General features: G+C 42.3%; 1 protein-coding gene across 2 annotated transcripts in view; it reads left to right on the top strand.

Annotated features, from left to right (window-relative positions):
* LOC146962426 (ankyrin repeat- and BTB/POZ domain-containing protein 3-A) overlaps positions 1-24,435 on the top strand; it is a 206,860-nt gene that overhangs the window by 131,968 nt on the left and 50,457 nt on the right. For both annotated transcript variants that reach the window (XM_085768685.1, XM_085768686.1), the window contains exon 2: positions 10,500-10,670. In XM_085768685.1, coding sequence (XP_085624811.1) covers positions 10,500-10,670 — 171 coding nt within the window. The remainder of the gene's footprint in view (positions 1-10,499; positions 10,671-24,435) is intronic.

Raw genomic sequence — 24,435 nt, 5'->3', positions numbered from 1 at the left:
ACAGTGTTCATGTCAAATGGAGTTTGTATGAATCTTTTACTTAAAGGGATACTTCACCCAAAATCGATAATTCACTTTTCTACCACACTAAGACTCCATATTCCCCTGTCCGTAGTCACGTGACAATCATCACGTCTTCCTACTTCTCCGATTCCTCATGTGTGTTGAAGTCGGTGAAACTGTGTCATGAACCTTTTTTCCATATTAAGAGTTGTCGTAAATTAATCCTCCGTCCTCCTGAGTGGAGTCGTGCGCGGCTGAAGTTTCCCATCAGAGAGAGAGGAGAGCGACTCTTATCTCCGTCTGTAGGAATCACACTGTTTCATCTGCTGCTTCTGCGTCTGATCTGAAGTAAACTCTGGAGAAGTTTTTATGCTGCTTAAATGTTTGGAGCGTGAGGCAGCAGCAGCAGCAGGTCGGCGTCGGGCTTTGATCTCCACCCGGCCGCTGCTCGGTAATAACTGCAGGACCTCTGCGTCACCTCTTTTAGGTGCAAGAGTTCAGGGACCATTTTCGAAGCTGCTCTCCTGCTGTGTGAGGAAGATAATAGCCGTTCTCTCTCTCTGAGGCTTTGTGTGGTGTCTATCTGTCTGTCTGCAGAGTTAGTGGACAGACGCCCGGCCGGCCGCCGCTGACATAAATATTTATAAAGGTGAGGGTGGTGGAGTACAGCGTCCACAGTCCACACTGAGCTGTTGTGCATGAGGTCATAGGTGAGAAGTACAGACTGAAGATGGATGGTGGAGACTGAAGAAGGACAAGTTTGTCCTCCATCGTGTCTCCTGTACGTGTGACCAGGGTGTTTTATAACACAGTAGCTTTGTTTACATGCACAACATTTATTAATCAGATTAAAAACTTGGGAAATCCGAATCTGCTGTTTATATGGGCGCAAAATCAAATAATCCGATCATGACGTGCGTATACATGCACCATGCACCAAGCTTTATTCATAATAGCATTTTGACATGCATAGAGTTGTCTAATTTCCATAAAACAACAGCAAAAGAAGAAGTTGTAGAAATCCATGATTTTTCTCTGCGAGGGACAAGTGGGAATTACAGGAAAAGTACAGATCGATACATGTGATTCAATTTGTAAAGATCTCCCCGGGCCGTATCAACTTATTTATGATAATAAACTCAATGAATTTGCTCATTAATGTGCCGCCTTTATCTGACATTTGCAATAATTAAGTAACATTAGCTGCTGTAACACACAGGTCATGGCAGAGGAAAGGCTGGAGTCTACTGGTTATGAATCTATGCTCTTTTTATGTTGAATTATTTTACATACATTTAACCAAATATATATGTATCTTCCAGGACCATGTGACTAATAGATTAAAACAGAGATCTGATTAAGCCGTGAGTCGGACAAACTGCTGAGGAAAATTTTTTTGTTTTTGTGAGAACTGGTTCTTATTTCACTTGGAGGTAAAAATAGTGTAGTCAGTAAATAAGTATAAGCTAAGTGAGAGGAATATTTACCACCCACACAGAATCTGTCCCCAAGGTCACACATAAAAATATATAAAAAAGCAAACTCAGATTTGCAGTCTTCTACTTTATTTATTCTCTCTGTTTTAAAAGTGGGTTTGTGGATCTTGCTGCATTACAGTACATGTAGGTGCAGTTTAAGCAGCGTTTCTTTGCACACTGATTAAAAGAAAAGAAAAAAAAGCAACAACTGACAGATAAAATATTAATTTGCACACAGCTTCAGATGTAGTGTAGATATGTTTTCACACAATTTGTGTAGCCATATGGTGATGCATGGTATGTATGAACTGGTTCAGCTGTTGACGTCAACAAACCATGTGTTTCAATCAGGATGAAAGCTGCTTTTCTAGTAAGTGTGTGTGTTAGTGTGTGTGTGCCAATTCACCGCTGCCATACCTGCAGAGTGGGACTGTATGTACTGTAACAGGGTTGTCAGACTCATTTTAGTTCAGGGTCCACCACATACATCGATCTCAAGTGGGCCGAACGATTAAAATAATAGCATAAGAACCTATAAATAACGAGAGCTCTACATTTTATCCTTTGTTTTTAGTGCAAAGAAGAACAAAACATGTTTACAGTTAAAGGGATAGTTCAACATTTTGGCAAATTGGTCCATTGCCATAATCCCTATAGTTTTAGGAGTAGGATCGTTACCTTTAATTGTTGTTCCTGTCAGATGCAGTTTTTCAGCAAGCAGTCTCTGCATTTGCCTCTAAAACGACTCTGTCTCGTAACGTTCTGTTATTATCTCATAGCGTGGGATTCTGGCAATGGGCCAATTTGCCAAAATGTTGAACTATCCCTTTAATAAGTATAACTAACCAGGAATGTCCTGAGAAAAATACTATGCCTCTTCTGTCTACTTTGTAATTTTCACACTTGGCAAATTTATGCTGCGGACCAGATTGGACCCTCTGGCGGGCCGATTTTGGCTGGCGGGTCACACGTTTGACACCCCTGGTATATAATCTACCAGTGTGGCGGTTTTTTGTGGTTTTTTTTGTCCACTCGGATCATTACCCCCTGCTCTTTTCCCACCACCACCACCACCACAGCAGCAGCAGCACTAACAGCTGGGTCATGGATCTATGGCTGACATTTTGCAGTCGGCCTGTTGGGTCGGCTGTTTAATCATTGTGGCCGTTTCACTGCTAATGTGGTCTGAGTCCCAAGTACATTCATTCATTATTGATGAGAGAATAAATGTCTCTGTGGTGCACTGGATGCAGCAGAATCACTGAATCACCCCCCAACATACCATAATGATGATGATGATGATGATGATGCTCTCTGTTCGACGGCTGGTCATCTTCATGCATGTGGCTCCTGGGCTTTTCAATATAAAAAAACAAAACAAAAAAACTCACTCACTCGCTCTGTTTTATTTTATTCTTGTGTATGTGCTGCTTTATTTTTTCTTATTTTTTTCTGCTCAGCCAATCACGACGCAGTTAGGCAGCAGTCGCCTGTTGCCGTGGCAACTACCTGTTAATATTCCGGCAGAGTTTTCTCACTGACAAGAGAGGGGAGTGGGTCGCTGTGTGGAGGACCGCCACTTTCTCGCTCCAGAAAATCGATTGGACTTTCCTGGAGAAAGCAACCAGGGGGCGTGGGGGGGTGTTGGGGTTGTTTGGGGTTGTTTGGGGGGGGGCAGAGCCATGTGGCTGCTGCTGCTTCAGTTTTTACCTGCACATGTGTGAGGTGACGGTTCACAGCTCCTTCACAGTGACCTCACTCACCTTGACTTGTCATTTAGTGCAACAAGAGGCTCAGTGCATGTGGCTGCCTGCAAATAAAAACGGCTTCAGCTCCTTAATGGCCGCTGCTTTTTCCCTTTTTTTCTTTTTTTTTTTTTTTATATTCCGCAGGGGTTTCTTCTCTTCAAAGGTCAGGTGTTAAAGAAGTGAGCTCTCTCTCTGCCGCTGAGTGCGAAGGCCTTTCACCAGGGATTAGTTGTCTATCGTAAAAAGGGATGGAATTGATCACGAATCCCATTACGCCCCCCCCACCCCCCCCCCACCCTCACCCCGCTTCATCAAACAATCCAGTCAATCCCATCACCGGTGTCTCCAGCTGAAAAGACCTCTTTTTAAACGGTTTCTTTTCTCATGCAGGCGGCAGGGAGATCTGCCACTGAGCTATTAATTACATTCACATTCACACACACACACACACACACACACACATACACATGCATGGACCTGGCATAATAAATTTCTAAGCCATGTGTGGAGCTGAAACAAGGGAGTGATTGTTAAAATCCCCCAAATTTCCCATTTATGAAAAGTATCATTTGGATTTTTGGCTGTTAATTCAACATTTCTCACTCTCTTCTGACATTTTTATGATCGGATACTGTGTAAACAAATAAACTGCATATTAATCAGTCATTAAAAATTCATTGTTAGTTTGAAATATCAATGTTTCAGTGATGAACATGCATCTGCAAAGTTACATAATGGCTGTACTGTCACCTATTCTTCTGGATCCTGGGAGTTTTCTTTTACTTGTGAGGCTGTGAAGCTGAGTGTTGTGTTTTTCATTCCAGCTGAGGGATCACACACACACACACACACACACACTCCTTCGTCCAATTAAACCCTCTGGACAGTGTTGAAACTTTTCTGTGGGGAGGCTCAGAGTCTCCAGAGTTCCTAAGAAATGTTGAAACTCTGCAGATACAAAAGGTTTTCAGTCGGCGCGTTGATGGATGAATCTGTCGGGTGGAGCTCCTTCTCTATACAGTCTGATCAAGGCCAGGAGTGTTGTGTCTGTACAGTTTAAACAAATCACACAATGGGAGCGTGGGGGCAGAGAACGGCGTCTGAACTTCACTGTGTGAATCACTGAGTTAAAGGGATACGTCACCCAAAATCGATAATTCACCAATTTTCTACTCACCGTCATGTCAAGGAAGGGTTTGAGGGATTGGGAGTCATCAAAGCGCTTTTGGAGTTGGACAGTGCTCATTTTTGAATCGTCCAAAACACACACTATGAAACATCCAGATACCTCCATACTGCTCGTCCGTACTGACCCAAGTGTCCTGAAGCCAAGATATGAAAAAGTTGTTTGGAAAACATTAATGTGATCTCTGTTTTTAGCCTTGTTTTAGCAGTAGCTCCCAGTGGCTGCACGAGATTTGCTGCCAGATGTTTCGTTTGTCGTTGTAAACCACTGGATGTCTGCACGGAAGAACATCTCGCAGCAAATCTCGCACATTCGCACAAATATCACTGGAAGCTACGGACGAGCAATATGGAGGTATCTGGATGTTTCGTAGTGTGTGTTTTGAACGATTCAACAGTGAGCTCCCCCTGGAACTCCAGAAGCGTTTTGATGACTCTGAAAGTTCTCCAAACCCTTCCTTGGCATGACGGTGAGTAGAAAATTGGTGAATTGTTGATTTTGGGTGAAGTATCCCTTTTAAAAAAAGATAAATCTTGCAAACAAGCTCTAGTTAAACTATTTTTTTCCATTTAGCACAAGTTTGGTGACAGTAACTACTTTAATATCGAGCTGTTGGAGAGCAGTCGTAGCTTGGGTGCTAACTGGGAGCTAACACAACCATAATTCCTCTTTTGTGGAGCAGATTAGCTCCAAAAAAAAGTGAAAGTCAGTGGTTCAATGTGTTTGGACTGTGGGAGGAAGCTGGAGGACCAACACATGATGCCCACTCAGTCCACACAGAAAGGCCTCAGGCTGCAGGGACTGAACCCAGAGAGCGACGAGGCGACAGTGCAGGATCCCACTGACAGGAATTCATTCTGCTGCAAAAAATCTCACATGTCTTTAGCACATCACAGTGTTTTCTGCTTCCTCCACCAAAAGCCCACGGAGAAAAAGCTCGCTGCATTTGAATGTGAACGCACCGTGGGAAGAGAATCTGCCGGCTCCGGCTGTGAGAACATACATTTGTTGACATTTCCGGCTCAGTATCTTCCCTGCGCCGCCACCGCCGCCGACTGAAGGGAAATCCTTTATTGTCTCGTGTCGTTACATCATATTTGCATCACGCTTCTTCTTCTCCAAAACGTTTTTTCAACTCGTGTCAAAATCATAAACGTGACCGAGGAGTCGCCTCATTAACATAAAGCCAAGGCAGCTCGAGGCCTTAACGCCGGATGGTTATCAAAGAACGCCATCTTTGTTCTCCACTTTCAACTCTGTGACTTATCGATTATTTCTGATCTGGGCCGTGTGAATTTCTCCTTTTTCTTTGTTTTTGCTTCTCTTTAAAAATCATTTTCTGCATTGAAAGCTGTCATCTAAATATGTGTGTGTGGGGTGTGTGTGCGTGTGTGTGTGTGCAGCTCAATACTCTCTACATTATTTATGTCAACTTGCATGAGCAGCAGTATTTCTGTGCCGAGGTGACTCAGGGGAGTTGGGTACACCGCTCTGAGCTTTAAAGTGGTGTTGTCCCCGTGACCCAGTCTCCGTCTTCATCTGCCCCACGGCAACACAGAGAGAGGGAGAGAGGGAGAGATGCACCGAGGCCCGGAATAGAAAAAGCAGGTTATATCTGTTTATCCAGGATTAGACTGTTTCTGAAGTGCACACGTTTGTATATTTATATATTTATATATATATATATATATATATATATATATATATAGTAGTACGTATACTGCTGAGCTCATCCAGTTGTGGCGGAGGTCACGGAGAGAGAGATGTGGTTTCTGTGACACAGAAATATGAGGTTATAAAACGCGGCTGCGACGCCTCACTGTCTCGTGCTGCTTGTCGTTTTTTTAATCAGACGTTTGTGTCAGCATCCCTTCATCCCTGCATCCCCGCCTCTTCCCTTCTTCTTTCTTTCTTCTTCTTCCCTCTCTTTCCGTCTCCAAGGGGCCAGACCGGCTTCTTTCTCACCTCTGATGTTTATTACACAAACACCACCTTAGGATCAAATATTCCTCCTTTTTTTTTCTTCTTCTTCTACGTGGAGAAGCCAAGTGTTAGTGAGAGATAACATGTAGAGGGAGTGGGAGGTGAGGAAAGAGAGAGCTGCAGAGTTGTTTATACGTCTTGATCTGACGGGATGAATAATTCAGCAAAGGGCTCCCCAGCACCCCAGAATCATATTAAAGGAGCAGTTTGGGCAGCGCAAAAAATAAAAGTTGGGAGTTTTTTGGGGGGTTTTTTGGGTGGGAGTGGGGGTGGAGATGAGGTTGGCTAATGGCAAAAGATGGGAGGCAGTGATTACAGGAAGAACTGTGAATTATTCAAACCTTTTTCTCCCCGAACACACGCACACAAAAAAATATATACAAAGTGCAAAATCTCCAGCAGAGGAAGCCGTGAATGCCAATATGGTTTCAGTGATTAGAGGAGATTTCTCTGCTGCACTCTGGGACGGCAGACGGAGACGGACTGACAGCTTCCTTTTTAAAAAGCCGAGGTCTGAGGAATCCCTGCTCTTTCTGTTTGCCGTCAGCCGTTCTAAAGTCTTCTTTAACTTTGCCTCTACTTTTTTTTTTTTCTAACCGAGCTTTGCCGTCCCGAGGCGTTTGCTGTGCTCAATGTTGTGCAGGGCAAAGCTGTTTACTCTTGTTTAGAAAAACATGCTTTAACTCCCAGTTTAGCTGTATAAATTCCTGGAGTGGTGTTTATCCAGGGAGTGGATGTGGTCGACCTCATCGCTGTTACAGATCGACAATTTAAAGCTTCTCTGATCAGGTCTTAATATTCACAGTGAGCTGTGATGATCTGCTGGTATTGGGACGTTTGTGTTGCAGGTTCATCCTCAGTTTAAATATAACATCCCCACTCACAAACCCAACTGTAATGAATGACTTATTCCTTTTAAAGAGGTGACACCTGGTCAGATGAGTTCAGTTTGCAGCCTGAGTGTTCAGGCTTTGAACATAAACAAGTTTCTAGTCATTATGTAATAGCCATTATGTAATAACGCTGCATTATGTTATAATGTAACAAATATTCACCTCATGATGTATAATAACACCGCATTTTGTAATAAAATTCTTGAATGCAATATGTACAGTAATAAACTTTGCTGCATTTTGTAATAAATTGTTACATAATGCACCAAATACTTACATTTTCTTCATAAAATAAGTAGAACACCCACATTTTGTAATAACTGGTGCATATTGAGGTGAAAATGTATTACATTATTACATAATGTGGTGCTATACATGCTAATGAAGGCCACAAAAAATCACCAAATCATCAAATTTAATTTAGTTTTTAAATCCTCCAACCATGAAAGATAAGATATTAATGAGGCTAAACCAGGCCCTATAGCCCTATAAATGTAAAGATCTCTGACTGACTGACTGAGTGAGTGATGGAGTTTCTTCCGAGGTCATTACTCTTTCTTTGGCGTAAACAATCAGTGTTCAGTCCGACTCAGCACCTCTGTCTTTAGATTAACCGACTTTTTCAGACCCAGGGAAACACAAAGCAACAAATCTCATGATTTCTTGGACAAACCTTTTGCAGCTCTGTGTAGAAGAATCACCGGTGTTGTTGCCCGACAGACTCGAGGCCAGGTTTCCCCTCTGCCGCTACGCCGCTCTGTGTTGATGCAAACGAGCTTCGAGCTTTCTAATTTGACGTGTAGATGCAGCCGAAATCACAACACAGCTGGTGTCTTTGATGTGTGTAATTAGCAGCATCATGGTTGTAAAATCAGTTGTGTTATAATAGTGAATGTGAGCACAAAGTGAGGAGCTGCTGAATCCAGACTGATTGTACAGTAAACACAACACCGTCCAGCAGAGCACCAGGCTTTGACCTCCTCTTATTGTATGTTTTTAAATGTGAAGAGGATTTAAATTACTACATTTCAACATGGAGCAGCTCTGAAATAAGTACTGTGTCTAGAAAAAAAAGCCTCCTTTCATTCACCGACTGTTGCCAGGTTTTCACCTTCCAGCAAATCCTTCAAACCAGCGCTCAGCGGGGAAGCTCAGAGTCGGTGCAGAGCTGCAGAACCGAAACCATCCGTTACTGTTTCACTGTTTCACCATCACATATTTCACTCAGACACACCCTCATACCAGCTGCTGCATCGATCCCGCTACACAGAGGTCGAACGGCAATGGAAAAAAGCTGTTAAAATAATTATTGTGGCTTCTCTAAAAAAAAAGAGAGAGAGAGAAAAGGGCGACCTCCCCGGAAAAAGGCTGTGGGAAGACGAGAGGAGAGGCAGCGGGACTCCGGCTGGGGAATACTGGAATTCCTGGGCAGGACACTGTGGGAGGAATCTGGAAGCTGCCTGGGAAAACTCCCACAAACCGAGAGCGGCTCGGGAGCTCCTGTCTGCTGCAGGGATCCTTTGTCTTCAATGCTGGCATCAAACACAGATAGATTGACTGAGTTCCTCCTTGTTGTAATTACTATTTGTTGGGGTGGTGGTGGGGAAACGGTGAATCCCCGTGTGCCGTGTCATTAGGATTAACACTCAGCAGGGTGTTGTGTTGCTTTCCATTCTCCTGTAGCAAAAAAAAACTCAATATCCAATCTGTCACAAGCCGTTTCTGTGCAGCCAGACAAAGCCAGGCTACAGTAACAGCACCTAAATGGATTAATCCTCTTCAGCCAACATTATCTGCAGCAAACACACACATGTAACACACAGAACACACCTGTGATCACTGCACTACACTACAAGATGTTATGTAAGAGGCGGACACACACACATCTCAACACCGGCTCATGTTTGTTCAAGGTCGTGCTCTGGATTTTTAAGTAACAAATGTGGCTCGACACCTGGCAGAAATTTAAAGGAGACATATTAGGCCCCTTTTCCACAAATTAAATAAACATTGTAGCACTCTGTTCAACTGCTCAAAATAGCCCGGTTTCAGTGCCCGTCCCTTTAAAGGGGAACTATGCAAGTCCGGTTGCTTTTCCACTGTTTTGCTAACCCTCCTCCTGGCCATGTGCATTTGTTTACAACAAAGCCGGCCAGAAAGCAATTAATAGAGTGGTACATAATGATATATATCATACATGTGTATATTTGTGTAGTCTTATCTGTCATAAACAAGAGATTACAGGTTACGGGTCACATTTGTTTCGCGGTGCCGCAGAGACAAGGGCGAAGACACCGGGGCAAGGTTGTTTTTCAGCCAAGAGACACTAGGTGGAAGTCAGAGAGCCTAACAAGTTAAAAGTCACTGATTAACCATCACAATTACTTAGAAGCTGTTTAATTAAGGTAAAAATGTTGCATAGTTCCTCTTTAAATGTAAGCCCGCCCCCTCTCCACTGGTACCTGTACTCACAGGTACAGTATATGTGGTATTATGCAAATACGAGAGCTACTGAGATCATTGTATGACAACAGAGGGAACAGCTCGTAAAACCACATGGATTTCAACTGCAGGAGCCTGAAAATTACAGATTTTTTTTTTGTCAATTCTCACATTTTGAGGGCCGGAAGGCAAACGCCCGAGCCTTCAAAACGTGATATTTCCATAATATCTTCCCTTTACACCACAAAGAAGAAGAAGTTTGGCGTCAAAGTCGAGAGGAGAGCGAGAGAAAGCTCCAGTTTCACCTGGGAGGTGATTTATTTCACGGATCAGAGGCGGCTGGTGGTGTAATTTTAATGTTGACAGAAACCTCTGTGCCCGAGACGCCGCCACACGTCACCGGAGACAAAATAAATCACAGCCCCATTCATTAAAATGTTCAGCCGTGGTTTGTGTTCTCGCTGCCACCTGGGACGGTTTCAGAGAGCCGAGAGGTTCAGCGTGTTATTAACCTGCAACCGTTGCCTTGTTTAATCCTCTAAACAAATCTTTGCTCTCGGAGCTGCTGCAAATGAACATGTGTTTTGTTTTTTAATCCACTTTAACCAACTCTGCTTTAAATACCCTGAAAGTGCTGATGTGTGTTTCCTCTGGTGATTCATTTGACATCAGCAGGAAGAAGAATCTGAACTCTTCCGCTGAGGAAAAACTTCTCTTTGCTGTTTGTTTTGACCTCCTCTTGTCTTTTTCTCTGTGTCGTCTGCAGGTGTGCTGAGCCTGCCTGAGAGTCTGAACCTGCACCGGGACCAGCAGCGCTCGGGGAGGGGCGGCGGCGGCGGCGGCGGCGGTGGCGAGGGTCATGGATACAGTCAGGCCGAGCTCCGCACGCTGGAACAGTCGCTGCTCGCAACCCGGGTGGGCAGCATCGCCGAGCTGAGTGAGTGTTCCCAAAGTTTTCTACTTTCCTTTCCTAAAAAAAGTCTATTTATCAACTAGATTTTAGGTACTTTTTATTATTATTTTTTATTAAAACCTTTTTAATTCAGGTTTACAAAATATTTTGGTAACCGTTTAATTTACAGGCTGCTGTATTACGTGATAATGTCAAGAAATAGCCAAGAAATAACAAGTAAAATCGTAGTAATGTCAAGAAACAGCCTAGCAATGTCAGTCAATGTCATAGTAATGTCATGTTTTTCATAAAGGCAAAGGAAGTCCTTGCAATTGACCGATATTTCTAGACATTATGATGCAAATACTTGTTATTTCTTGACATTATCACATGATTAGTGGCCTGCAAATTAAAGGGTTGCCAAGAATTTCTTGAATTTTATCATTTACACTATTGAAACCCCATTTGAAATAATGTATGAGTTCATTTTTTATATATTTATTAGAAAATTACCCATTTCCATATCACGCACACAGTTTGGGAATCCGTGCTCTACATCAAATCTAATTTATTCCTCCATTAAGTCAACCTCCAGGTTTCCTTATCTGTGTATTTCGATAAATATTTGTTATTGAAAATGTTCATCCAGAGTTTTCCACCCACACAACCACCTGTTATTTTGGGTGTGTGTGTGTGTGTGTGTGTGTGTGTGTGTGGTTGACCTCTTGTCCTAGCAGCTGCTGTACAACACAGTCAAACTACTGTTGCATGTTAAAATCCCTCATTAATGAAATTGACTCTGTGGAGCTGGTGTGGGATGAACCGGCCTGTTGCACCTTCTGCAGCAGCGATGGGACGAAACCTACGAACAACATCTGATTCATTTTCTCTGTAGAAAGACGAAAGGACTGAGTTCAGCTGCAGGACAAGTCACAAGTTCAGATTGAACTCAAGATTCACTGGTTTTATCTTCTTATCTTTATTATTTATTTATTCAACTCAATTCAATTCAACATACAACACCAAACGAAAAATCCACATTTGAACTCATGCATAAAACCCATATAACAGTTGTACTGTAACTGACTTGGGGTCCACTGGTGGTCAGCGAAGTTACCACAAGTGAGTCGACACAGTCATTTCAAAATAATATACAATATAAATAAAAGGTACATTTGAATTAAAAAAACTACCTAAAACAACTCCTCCCTTTATAGTTTTTTTCCTCTAATGAAGACCTGACACTGTGACACGGCAATAAAAGCAACTTTTTATGTTGTCGCCACCACTGCTTACTTGTTTACCATCTCAGTCTTACTTCAAAATAAAAGCCTACATCAGTGGCAAAACAAATAGCTGCTGAATAAATAGAAGGAATTATAATTATATTCAAATGGACTATGAGATAGAAAAGGTTGGAAAAACCAGTGTTGTGTTCAGAAGCACTCAGACATCACGTTGTGTGAATATGCAGCTGGAACCGCATGGAAGAGCCGAGGTGTTTCAAACTTTGGACCAGTCGTGTTGAAGATGATGTTGAGAAAAGTTTTTCAGAATAAATTGTGATGTATTACAGAATATTTTTTCCTCATTTTGCTGCAGTGGCATTCACAGTTGGCCACGAGCATCTTTGCCGAAAATGACTTGTTAGATTAGTTTGCGAGAAACAATTTCAGAAATATTTTCCAGCTGCTCTGATGGTCCACAGTGCTAATGATGAAATTTAATTACCCCCCGTGGCATTTAATGGATAAAAACCACATTTATTATCATTTGGAAAAGACATAAGATTCAGATTGAGTTAATAATGAGTTCAGTCTCTCAGATCCGTGTTGCAAACAAACTCTGATGATTTATCACCTGGTGAAGACCGAGCTACTGTACAATATCAGACCGTCGTTCAGTGCAGAGCTTTAAAAACTTAAAGGAGACATATTATACCAACTTTACACAAATTAAAATAGTTCCCAGGTGTCTTAAAGACATGTCTGTGACATGCTTTGGTCAAAATACCCCAAAGATCAAACATCACAGCTCTTTTCATCCTCTCAAAACAGCCCTGTTCAGAACGGCTGGTTTCAGTGCCTGTCCCTTTAAATGCAAATGAATCACTGCTTGCCCCGCCCCTTATACTGGTACCATGCAGGTAGGGGTGGGGTTATGCAAATTTGAATCCTAGTTACATCACTGCAAGACATCTGAGGGAACAGCTCGTAAAACCATGCAGATTTCAACCTAGGGAGCCTGCACATTACAGATTTTTTTTGTCAATTCTCACATTTTGGGGGCCGGAAGGCAAGACAAACACTCAAATATAAGTTAAAGAGTTTTCAAAAAGAGATATTTCCATAATATGTCTCCTTTAAAAACCTCAGCTCAGTATTGGGAGCCGGTATTAGAATAATAATTTTCTTTTATTAACACTCTCTACTTGGAAAATGGAGTTAAAAGGGCACATGATGATCCAGTTAAATGCTCTTTCCTTTTTGAACCTTTTCTATCCCACTGAAATTAAATTCTGTGAAAAATATTATGAATTCTATTAAATTTATATTTAAAAGAAAAAAAAGAAGTCTAATTCAGAAATATTAAATACTTGACATGAAATATTGATGCAGGAGCTCATGTGTGTATGAAACCTTTAGCTCATGATGAATGCCGCGGTAATTGTTCCGCACATTGAACCTGGACTTATGTCCTCATCCATTTTCCAAATAGCCTCATTAATATGAAGGAATGCTCCCTCCCTGTCCCTGCGGGCTGTCATGGTGGTCCGAGCCCCCCCACCTCCCATCCATCTCTTCTTCCTCCTCCGACACACAGCAGTTCGATTACAGCTGTTCTAACACCTGTTTACCGGTCCCGCCCGGGGACCCTTTTTGAAATCCAAGGTCGCTGCCTCGGAGGCTTTTTAACCTCAACTTCAAAAGGAGGGGGCTGCACCTTTAACTAACCTTTACCACTCGTCCTCACCCCCCCTCCCTCCACTCGTCTTCCTTGCCGTCCCCTCTGGACATCTGCACTCTGTGTGGCTCCTCCCGTGTGTTTTTGTCCCCGTGGCTCGTGGCTCATCACAGACCAGTAATTCACCATGCATCATTGATTTCAAAGGGAGAATTTATAATCTGCTCGTGTAAACGTTATCACCAACATATGTGTTATTATGTCGCATTAGTGATTCACCCCCGGAGGCTGTTTGTCCTTAACATCTGTACTGGGATAAAAACTGCCATGAGAAGGGAAAAAAAAGATGACGCATTGACGTTTATGGTAAATAATGACACAGAATGATCCTGTAAGCACCGACACCATCACTACTATACTACTGCTGCTGCTGCTATGATGTGAATAAAAATAAGAATAAGAATGGAGATGTTCACAGACTGAGCCAGGAGCCAAAACACAGTGTGATAGTAATTAGCTAAATTTGCCACGTTCGTGTTGCTAATAATTCCTGCTGTTTTAAGCTATTTAAAGGAACACGCCACCAAAACGCTGCTCTGAATATGAAAAGAAGTATTACAACATCATAAACTCTGTCCATTCACATGCTTTGTATCTATTTATGTAATAAAAGGCTTTGTTTTGTTGCTATGGAGCAAAAACTATCTTGTTGCTCTGGCAAAAAATAAAGAACTGAAGGTACAGACACAGCACAGATATGGATTATACCGCAGGTGTCTGGTTCTGATGTGGTTTCTTTTTAAATCCGCTCCCTTTCTTATAGAGTTTATTTCAAATTTTCTATTTAACAATAACAAAACAGAAAAGTGTGTTAGGTCAGTGCCAAACTCAGATTCTCATAAATCTGTCCTTTAATATCGTCTTTCCATTTTTTATAACAAACATCTTCAAGTCAACATCTTCTTAATCTCACTCAAAGATTGAAAGATGTGTAAATTCAGTTGTCTAGAAATCTGGTTAAAACACGCGCTACATTTTGAAGGAAACAGCCCAGTGCTGTGCATCACTACCTAAAGCTTCATTATCATTATTATTATTATGACAGTTATCAACAGCAGCTGGGAGCGATAGCAGATAAATCTCTGTCCCTTATTAGCAGCTTTGCAGCAGGTCTGAAGATCTGCAGATGTATTGATTAATAAACTGAAATAGTGTGTTTATCATACAGTTATTATCATGGGATTACTCTGCTAATCACTTCTGTTTTTAATTAGTTTGTAAACAAAAAAAAACAACAACACGAAAATCTGACAAACAAACAACAAATATCTGTCAGTAGACAGATTAACTGACAGCTCGACTGACTCAGGACACAGTGAGTAATAAAAATGTCAACTTTTCCAGTTTCACCAGTTTGTTTCTGTACAACAGTCACCACCAGAACCAGTGTGGTTCAGTGATGAGTGAATTGGTTAATTAAGCACAAGCTTTAAAGAGACAGTTCAACATTTTGGCAAATTGGCCCATTGCCATAATCCCTATAGTCATAGCAGTAGGTTCGTTACCCTTTAATTGTCGGTGCAAGCTATTTTTAGAACGGCGGAGCAGAGCCGTGAGCTGCTCAGAGCTACGCTACGGAGGCTCATGGGATTTCTTGGTTTCCCTCATCAAACTCATCAAATACACAATCCAACAACTCCAAAACGCTCTGGTGGACAAGTTGTGACCTGCACATTCACCACGCTATGAGATAATAACAGAACGTTACGAGACGGGGAGTTGGGGGCAGTTTTTCGCAGGCAGTCTCTGCATTTGCCTCGAAAACAACTCTGTCAATTAAAGGTAATGAACCTACTCCTTAGACATTGGCAGTGGGCCAATTTGCCACAATGTTGAACTATCCCTTTAAAAGCAACATGAGTTTGCTTTGTTCCATACAGTATAACTGGTGGAATAATTCATCACACCACCTTCATCATGGGGAAAAGTGAACATACATGTATACGTGTTGGTACAGTCAGTGTGTCACCTATAGTTGTGGCCATTAGCAGGCTGCAGGAAACAGGAAACGCTCTCATTACCTCAATGGAAAGAGAGAGAGGGGATGTGGGAAACGATAAAAATGCACAGAATTAACAAGGCGACAAACATTTTAACTGCTCATTAGAAGAGCTGAGAGAAAACCTGATGTAAAAGGACGACAAATAAAACCGAGACGAGGCTTTTAGTAATGTATGTAGGGACGTCTCTGTCAATTACTCTGAATATCCGCAGCAGGAAATGCAGCAGCAGCAGCAGCAGCAGCAGCGAGACAAACATTAAGCATAAAAGCAAATAAGTGAGAGCACCTCCTCTAATTGCTGTTTGAAATGCAAAGACGCATTCAGGGAACAGCTCTCCTGTGTTTACCGCGACTAATGTGAACATATCAGTCCAAAAACATTAAAGACACAGCAAAAAACGTTTGATTCCTGCTCACTGCACCGTGTGTTCGACCCCCTCCCATCCCAACGTGGCCCTGCCTCAGCTGGGCCGGCGCCGCTCCGGGGTCGGGCCAGTCAAACGCTGCCAGAGGTCGACATGTGGCTCGTAACACGGCGACTGCCAACCAACCAACCGCTCGCAGACATTCAGAGGGAACTGGGGGGGAGCGGTGGTGGCGGTGCGTTCAGTGGCACGGTTTCCACCTCATGGTGCGTTTACTGAACAGATTGATCCACGGAGAGCACACTCACATCGCTGCATATCAGGAGTGTGGATGCGCTTATCAGTGGATGGATGACGTGTTTTAACGCGTTCCACCATCTGCCTCTGCGAAGAACCTGAGAGAAGCAGATTTGCTGCAACTTCAGACACTTCTTTTTTTTTCAAACTATTTATCAAGCAGATGTCGTGTGAAATGCGGCATGTTTCTAATCAACCTCTCTGATTTACACATGGATTTAAAATCTGGTGACTTTCTGTTTTTTTTTCTAACTCACATCATCTTGTTTAATGTATATTAAAGCAGAAGTAAGCAGAATATTTGTGTTAATATAAGTCTTAAATAGTTATATTTTCCGACAGCAATCACTTACATAGAGTGTTTGGTCTGAAACACGGGTTTCTCAGTCACTCTGCTCTGCTCTGAGCCGAGGAGAAAACATTTCTCGTATCCTACAGTTTTTATCCAATGAGGAGAGAGAACGGCATGCAGGGCTGTGTGTGCAGCCAAGGGACGCCGTGAATGTGGTGACGTAGGGACGAGGACTGTTATGGTGCGTTCAAGGCAACTCGTAACTCGTGTTTTTCCAACCTGTGAAGTCGTACCAGTTCGATCTGGTACGAGTTCACGGGTCGGAAGTTACGAGTGGCCGTTATAGTGACTTTCACAGGTAAAACAGGTCGGAAAAACACGAGTGGGTTGCCTGGAACGCTACAAAGTCGTAAGTTGTGACTTGAAGCTGTAATTTACGGTTTCAAAAGCCTGCCTGGAACGCAGCATTAGCCAAAACGACCGGATCGCTTACTTCTGCTTTAAAGGGACAACAAGGAGTTTTGGAAAGCGAAGTGTTTTCATACTACATTTACTATGAGAATGTTTTCATTCATAAAGAATGAAAGTCAGATGTTCGAAGACGATCAGATACCGTCATAGTTCCGACCATAAACGGCGATTCGGCGGCGTTATTCTCATGACCCGCCGTGCAGCGTCCGCTAAACCAATAGTAAGGAAACACTGGTCGGCTCGCCCAGCCCATTAATTAAAAAAACAAAATAATGATAGAGACAAAACGATATATTTATCGAAAATGGAGCCATTAACAAGTGTGGGTAGCGTAGATTCATCCACATTAATGTGAGACTTTTTTATAACCAAATATTGGTTGTCCCTTTAAACCTGATATGTGAGGACATCCCATCACTGTATCGTTCCACGAAATAGTCCCCAACTTACTCATGTCACATTTTTACTACAACTACAGAGCCCAACTGTTGAAAATACAAATCCACCTTTATATGACCCTTAGAGATTCACATTGGAAAAGTAGAGAATAAATGACCCTGAACGCCTCAGACAAGCAGAGCTGGTTATTACCGCTGATTTCCTGAATTGATTAAATTCCGATTCATAAAGTCCTCGATTCCATACAACAGGTAGATAAGTGATGTGTCTTATTTACTTCATACCTCAGTGCACCGGCTGCAGCATGTACCAACAGGTAGCTGCTATTGCTTCTTCCTCTTCTGTGGTGTCAGATCAGCTTCAAAATGAATGAATGCACAGAAGAATTCACAAATGCATCTTGGGATTCATGTCTAAATGACTCTCTGCACAAAGATATTCCTCAATGCACATAAAACATATTATGTGTAAAAAGAAGCCACATATTTCTTGTTTCAAATACGTGTAATGGAAAATCCACAAACACATGTATTCAAAAGAATTTGCGATCTTCATCAAAAACATGTGTATATGTAACACGCAAACTAAACCTATAACTATCTTGTGGTTTTATTTTACTTCTCCCTACATATTTTACACATGTCTTTTGTTTTGTTCAGCTCCTTCATGTCTTCACAGTCAATCTGCCTTTAGATGTGGACGCCCATAGGATGTTGTCGCATGAGAAGGACGAATAAAGACGCTTATTTCATTACAACATTAGGAACTGATATTGGATTATTAAAGAGCAGACATGGAGGGAGTCAGTGTTGTGTTTGGAAACTATAGAGTCACCTCCTCTGTTTCACTTGTTTTTTGCACAATTATGTTGAGGAAGACAAGTGTGACTGTGTTTGTTATTGAGCCATTATTCACACAGCGAAGGTCGGCTGAGCACACATGGTGTCTTACAGTAAAAAGTTACAGTGGAGCAGATGTAAAACAACAGATTAACAGATGATTCATATGTTTTGATTCATCCTGAGCTGATTCATTCTGATATTCCCAGATTATTATATTTTATAGTGCTGTAATAAACAGCACTCGGAGGTTCCTGTAACACCGGGAGCAGCTGAAATATGAGCCAGAGCAGCAAAGATGAGATATAGAAATGGCAATTTCCCCAACAAGGGAGTTGTAGATAAATAAATAGCAGTGGTTATTACATCTGTGAGAGGTGTGGTGGTGTTGTCTGTGTCACGTAGAAATGGCTCATGTATTACAGCAACAAAAAGCTGCTGGTCTGAAAGAAAATATGATGAATATGTTTTCCAAATAAAATTCATTGTATCCCAACAAGGTCTGACTGTGGCTGAGAAATCCCTGAGGGGAAAGCTAAACGAAGCTGGGCTATTCCACAGAACACACTCTAGAAATAAAAGGAAAACACTGGGACCGTTTCCTGGCAGCGTTGGGCTGAGCTGCTAACAGGCTGCTGGGATTTCACTCTTTCTGACGAGACGTTGACTTGGAAGCATGAGGCTGCAATTACCCAGAGATCTCAGGGCCACGTCAGACATGTGAATGACATGCACGCTCGTCCTCTGTTGTTGTTTGTTTAACATTGATATTTGTCTGATATAGTGATAGGAATAACAGCGTTATAGATAAACGCAGTTACTAACAGCGCTACTGTTTTCAGTAACGAGTAGAAGTTACTGTTTCTCCCATTATAACCTATATCTTCTGTATAAAGTCTACAGTTATAACTCTGTTACCGTTACTGACAGTAAAATGCACCGCTATTTGGCTCAAGAAGTCCCGTCACAAAATAATACACCCGTTTAAGTGAATATTATATACACACTTGTTTCAGTCCATCAACTAACGGGAAAAAGCTGCTCGAGATAAACAGGTGAAGGTTAGTTAATTTGACAATAGCAAGCATATTTAAACGTAAAAGTTACTTTTCTTGGTAATTAGTTACTTTTATAATGTAGTAACTCTTTTAAGAACTCAATTTCTTTTGGGGGAAACTAACGAGTAACTATAACCAATTACTTTTTAAAAGTTACCTGCCCAACACTGGTCTGATAAAAGAAACGGTACGCCCCAATGAAATGTCAGGCCGTGGCAGCAGCACGACGCAGCACGATCACTATCGGAGTCATGTGGCGTCTAGGAGCAGAGACTCGTCTGTGTCCCGATGCTCTGCTCAGTGGCAACATGTCATTGTGCTAAACTGAAGACATTCCTATAAATATGTGATATCAGCAAATCAGTTTTAATATGATTCACTATAACAAGAAGGCAGCCAGCTGAGCCGAGAGCCGCTGCATCAACATGACATTAATTTTACACTTTGTGCTCGTAAGTAAGAGAGATGAAATGTCACCTTCATGTCAGAGCTGTAGACCTGGGCTTTCTTTTTTATTTTTATTTATTCATTTATTTAATGTAGCGCATGAGGACACATAATCAAACAATACAAGGGTGCAACATAGGTGATCAACAAACAGCACGACACAAACAGGACACAAAATAGACGAACAGAGAGAAAAGAAAGAAGTGGGTTAGAATTTTTCTTTTGTGTATGTCATTGATTTCTTGTGTGAGATATTTGGACCAGGAAAGGTTACAGTAGTCAGTATGAACTAAAGAGAAAATGAGGGAGAAAGAGTGAGGAAAGGATGAATGAGAGAGAAAAAAAAAAGTGAAAGTAAGTGGTAGTACTGTTGTTTTTCTTTTTTCTTTTAAATTTGGGTTTGTTTTATTCATTCTCTTCTATTATTATTACCATATTTATTCATGTCATTCTCAGTTTTTAATTCTCCTTCCTCTCTCCATCCTGTTATGTTAGAGCTTGCATACTTTGGGCCGACACCAGACCTGCAGATCTGGCCTTTGTTAGCGTTGATGCTAAAATCCGACACTCAGAGAATGAGAGTCTTTACATTTCTGTTGCAGAGAGATTCCTGCAGAGTCCGAGGACGCCAGGTTTCCTGTTTCTGTACGTTCCAGAAATCATGAGGTTCCTGTCAAAAAACAGGAGAATAGGCAGATTTCCTGAATGCATGTGAACGCCTCCGCCTGCAGCGTTCAATGCAAAATGCAAAGTAGAGGCCGATAGAGGATGTCAGTCATCTCAGTGTGGGGTGGGGGGTTGGGGGGGTGGATTTACACTAATTACTCTAACGTTCATAATAAGAAATAATGTGCTAACGACAGGTTAATATGGAAAAACGCTGCACACGCCACCTCAAGCATCACAGCAGCAGAGACTTGGTTGGAGCGGATCCATGACAGGAAGTCAACGCTGCGTCACTCTAACCCTTTAAAAAAAAAAATCGGCACGTTCAGATAGTTTCAATTAAGATCAGTTTTAGCTCATTAGCTCGATATCGCGGCGATAAACAAGAGGGTTTGAAAAGTGGAGCGGCCGCGCGGAGCCGGTTGTCAGGACAATTTCACGGCCGAGTTGCTCCGTAATTAATGGGTAATAGAGGAGGCTGTTAAAGAGCAACATTCATCATCACCCATATCCATAATTTCATTCTCTGGAGGTGGAGGAATAAGTCTTTTATCTCGGAGGTCCCCTGCTCGTCTCAGTCGCTCATATTTCACGTCTTTGTCCGAGCACAGGGAGCAGATCTGGACGGTCGACGCTTTGTTTCGCTTCGGGTGTTGTGCACATTTCTCCTCCTCCTCCTCCTCTTCTCTCCTGACTAGGAATAACTTTCTTGTCTGTTTAGCCTTGGCGGTGCGTCTACGTATAGGATCCATAGGCGCTGAAACTGACATATTGTGACCAGGTGTGACAGAGAAAGGCCGTTCATCTGTCAGCGCGGCGGCGAAGGGCCCGCGGGTCAGAGAGCAGCCACTAGGCAAATAAACGGCGTAATGTAATCCAGCGCAAAGGCCTCAAACAATGGGGCCCTCCATTCCTGCAGCTGGGCGTGCCTCCGCCGCAGAAGAGGAGGATGGCAAATATCTGAAGCATGAACTTCCAAAGATTTTTCATGAAATCAAACCACACGCTCGATCGTATTTCTGCTTGGCACTTACACTTTATATAAAACAGTTTTTATTGGCAGCGGCGCAGGGAGACGGTTCCTCCCACACTGGATCTAGACGCTGAGGAGAAAGGATGCTGGCGTGTGATCCGCCATCACTCTCTGTGATTTCGCCTCATTAATATCAGCCTCGCTGCTGTTTACTGCTCACTGTCTGAAGTGAGCGTCTCCCGCTGTGAGCAGACCGACCTTCTTTTGTAAAACGCTGAGGTTTTGTGTAAACAAATGTTGCTCTTCTGTTGAATTTAGGCATTCGTTGTTGTTTTATCCAAATGCAAATCCACTCTCCTGCAAGATATTTCCCATCATGTCTGATATTTACTATGATATCAGGATGTTTTGCAGCTTCACAGTCCGACCTGCTGCCAAGTCCAACTCTATTTACTCTGATTTACTCACCACATATATAGATAATATCATATAGGTAAGACTTTATAATAAGTACACACTATTAAGCATTAGTTAAGCATTAATAAATACTGAATTGTTCATTTATAACGCATGAATACTCATTAGTATGTAGTTTATAAATACATTTTTAACTGTGTTTATAAACTACATAGTACTAATGAGTATTCATGTGTTATAAATGATTAATGCAGTATTTAATGCTAATGCTTAATAGTGTGTACTTATTATAGTGTATAAGTGTTACCATCATATATTGTTATATTTTGACTGGACTTTATTGAAATATTACATTTCTTGTTTTGAATTGACACAAGGTGAGAAGTTAAAGCAGAGTCTGTTACAAAAACACATTGTCTCGTCTCTCACCAGTAGTTTAAATAAAGCTTTTTTTAAAATGTTGTATTGGTCTTAAAGCATAACATGAGCTCTAATAAAACAGAAGAAGAGTCTGTTGAACACAGGGAACCAGGTTTCCGTGCTCAACAGGTTGTTTGCTGTAGCATTAAACCTGCACTTCTTCTTCACTACTTCCTGTTACCATGGCAACCGCTGGTTGTATCCTCACTGTGTAGATTAACCTGGGAGGATTTACAACTCATTCCACACAGTCCTACAGTAAATCATCAATTAGACACATTTGCATCTTTTCATGTGACGACTAAACACGTAATTATCACTTTTTAGTCTCACGATGATCCGGCGGTTTATCGTCGTGGCGGCGGCTGCAGCTCCTCTGTTCACTCTGGTTCACTCTGTGTTTCTCCCCCGGCCGACAATAGCCGGCTTGAGAAATGAGTCATCGAGTATAATTCTGCCGTTGCATAGGCAGGCAGAGAGGGAAAGTGCTTATTCTTCAGGGCTGAGTTGGTTTCACAAATGGAGGAATCCCTCCTCTGCTCTCCTCTTCTCTCCTCTTCGCTCTGAGAGGACACAGGAAATGTGCACAGTGCTGGGATTTTTTTTTATTTCTGTTGTTCCAGGAAGTGATGGCTTTACTGCACGCCTGACTAACTGTACAGTAATTTTGGCTGAGGTGTGTATATGTGTGTTTGTGCGTGTGTGTATCCCTCTCTCTACACACAAACAGGCATTATCCTCCTGGTAAACCATCATTACAGATCACGCCCTCTCTATTCTTTCTCTAACAACCTACATTTTCATTAATATCTCTTCTTCTTTTTCTTTTAAAGCCGTGACTCAGAGCGCTCTCCCGTCGTCTCTGCTCCATTATCCCACTCTCGGTGTGCGAATGTGGGATAATGGGATACCTTCACACACACGCACACATATACACACACACACACACAGGGGCCAAGGAGACTCACATAGGGAGGTGTTACATTTCATCTTTCTCTTCTCATTTTTCATTACATTAGAGCTAAAATACGTCTCCATCTTCGCCATGCATCATCTTTTCTAATCTGGTTCAGTCCGACCCGTCTCTTAGCGTGACTGATAGAAGATGGAGGAAAGAAAAATTAGCCGGATTTACTTTTACTGTTTTTTCCCCCCTAAAGACAAAGATAAAAGCTCCATTATGTCTTCTTCAGTAGATGACGTACTGTAGCTTCACTCAGGAGACGTATTTTTAAACTAATAAGCACATTTTTCCATCGTCGTCCTCTCCGGAGTCTCTAATGGACACGTCAAAGCTAAAGGGAAAGGTTCCTGCTGTCATGTTTGTCCTCTTCACTCCCTCCGTCCTCTGCAGAGACGTCCACTTCCTCGTGTCTGTCCATCTTAGAGTCACCGCCATTTAAAAAAAAGAAAATTGTTGACTGGGCTTTATAAAGATGAGGTCGGCTCATTCAGGCTCTGGACCGGGGGTGCGTCCATTTTCCTTATCTGTCTGCCGCCACCTTTGGGAGGACAGCGAGGGCATGCTGACACAAACAACCCACCTCACAATCCCTCCAGAGACACACACACACACACACACACACATATGCATACACACCAAACACACACAGCTCTTCGTCTTGCAAAAGGAGACACTCTGTGGAAAATCTTGTACTGTGTTGCTGCAGTAATTACGTGAGGCTGGATTCATTATTGTATAATGGTTTAACGTCCCCCGGTACCTGCCACAGGCTCGTTGTCGTCGTCACCGTCACGCGGTGCTGCAAAGATTAAAACAGAGATTAAAGGAATAACTGGTGGAGGACGTCGGGCCCAGCTTTCTGGATGAATCCCTCACACATACATGAGCCTTTCTCCGTTTGTCGACTCGGGTAGAAGAAGCACCGTTTCAAGGTCAAATCACACGTCAAGGTTAAAGCTACTGGACGTCTGTGTTACTCATTAGATTTGATCCAACAGGTGATTGTAAGTTTGACAATATGATATTAAAGCGGTGTAAACAACGACTAATATTTACTTAGATTAAAAGAAAACAACTCTGTCTCGTGACGTTCTGATATTATCTCATAGCGTGGTGAATGTGTAGGTCACAATTTGTCCACCAGAGCATTTTGGAGTTGTTAGATTGTGTATTTGATGAGTCTGATGAGGGAAACCAAGAAATCCCATTAGCCTCCGTAGCGTAGCTCTGAGCAGC

Source organism: Trachurus japonicus, chromosome 23 (assembly GCF_045865225.1).
Source record: "Trachurus japonicus isolate A0001 chromosome 23, Traja_1.0".
Lineage (NCBI taxonomy): Eukaryota > Metazoa > Chordata > Actinopteri > Carangiformes > Carangidae > Trachurus > Trachurus japonicus.
Note: the sequence above shows the minus strand (reverse complement) of the source record. Positions and strands in the feature narration are given on the sequence as shown.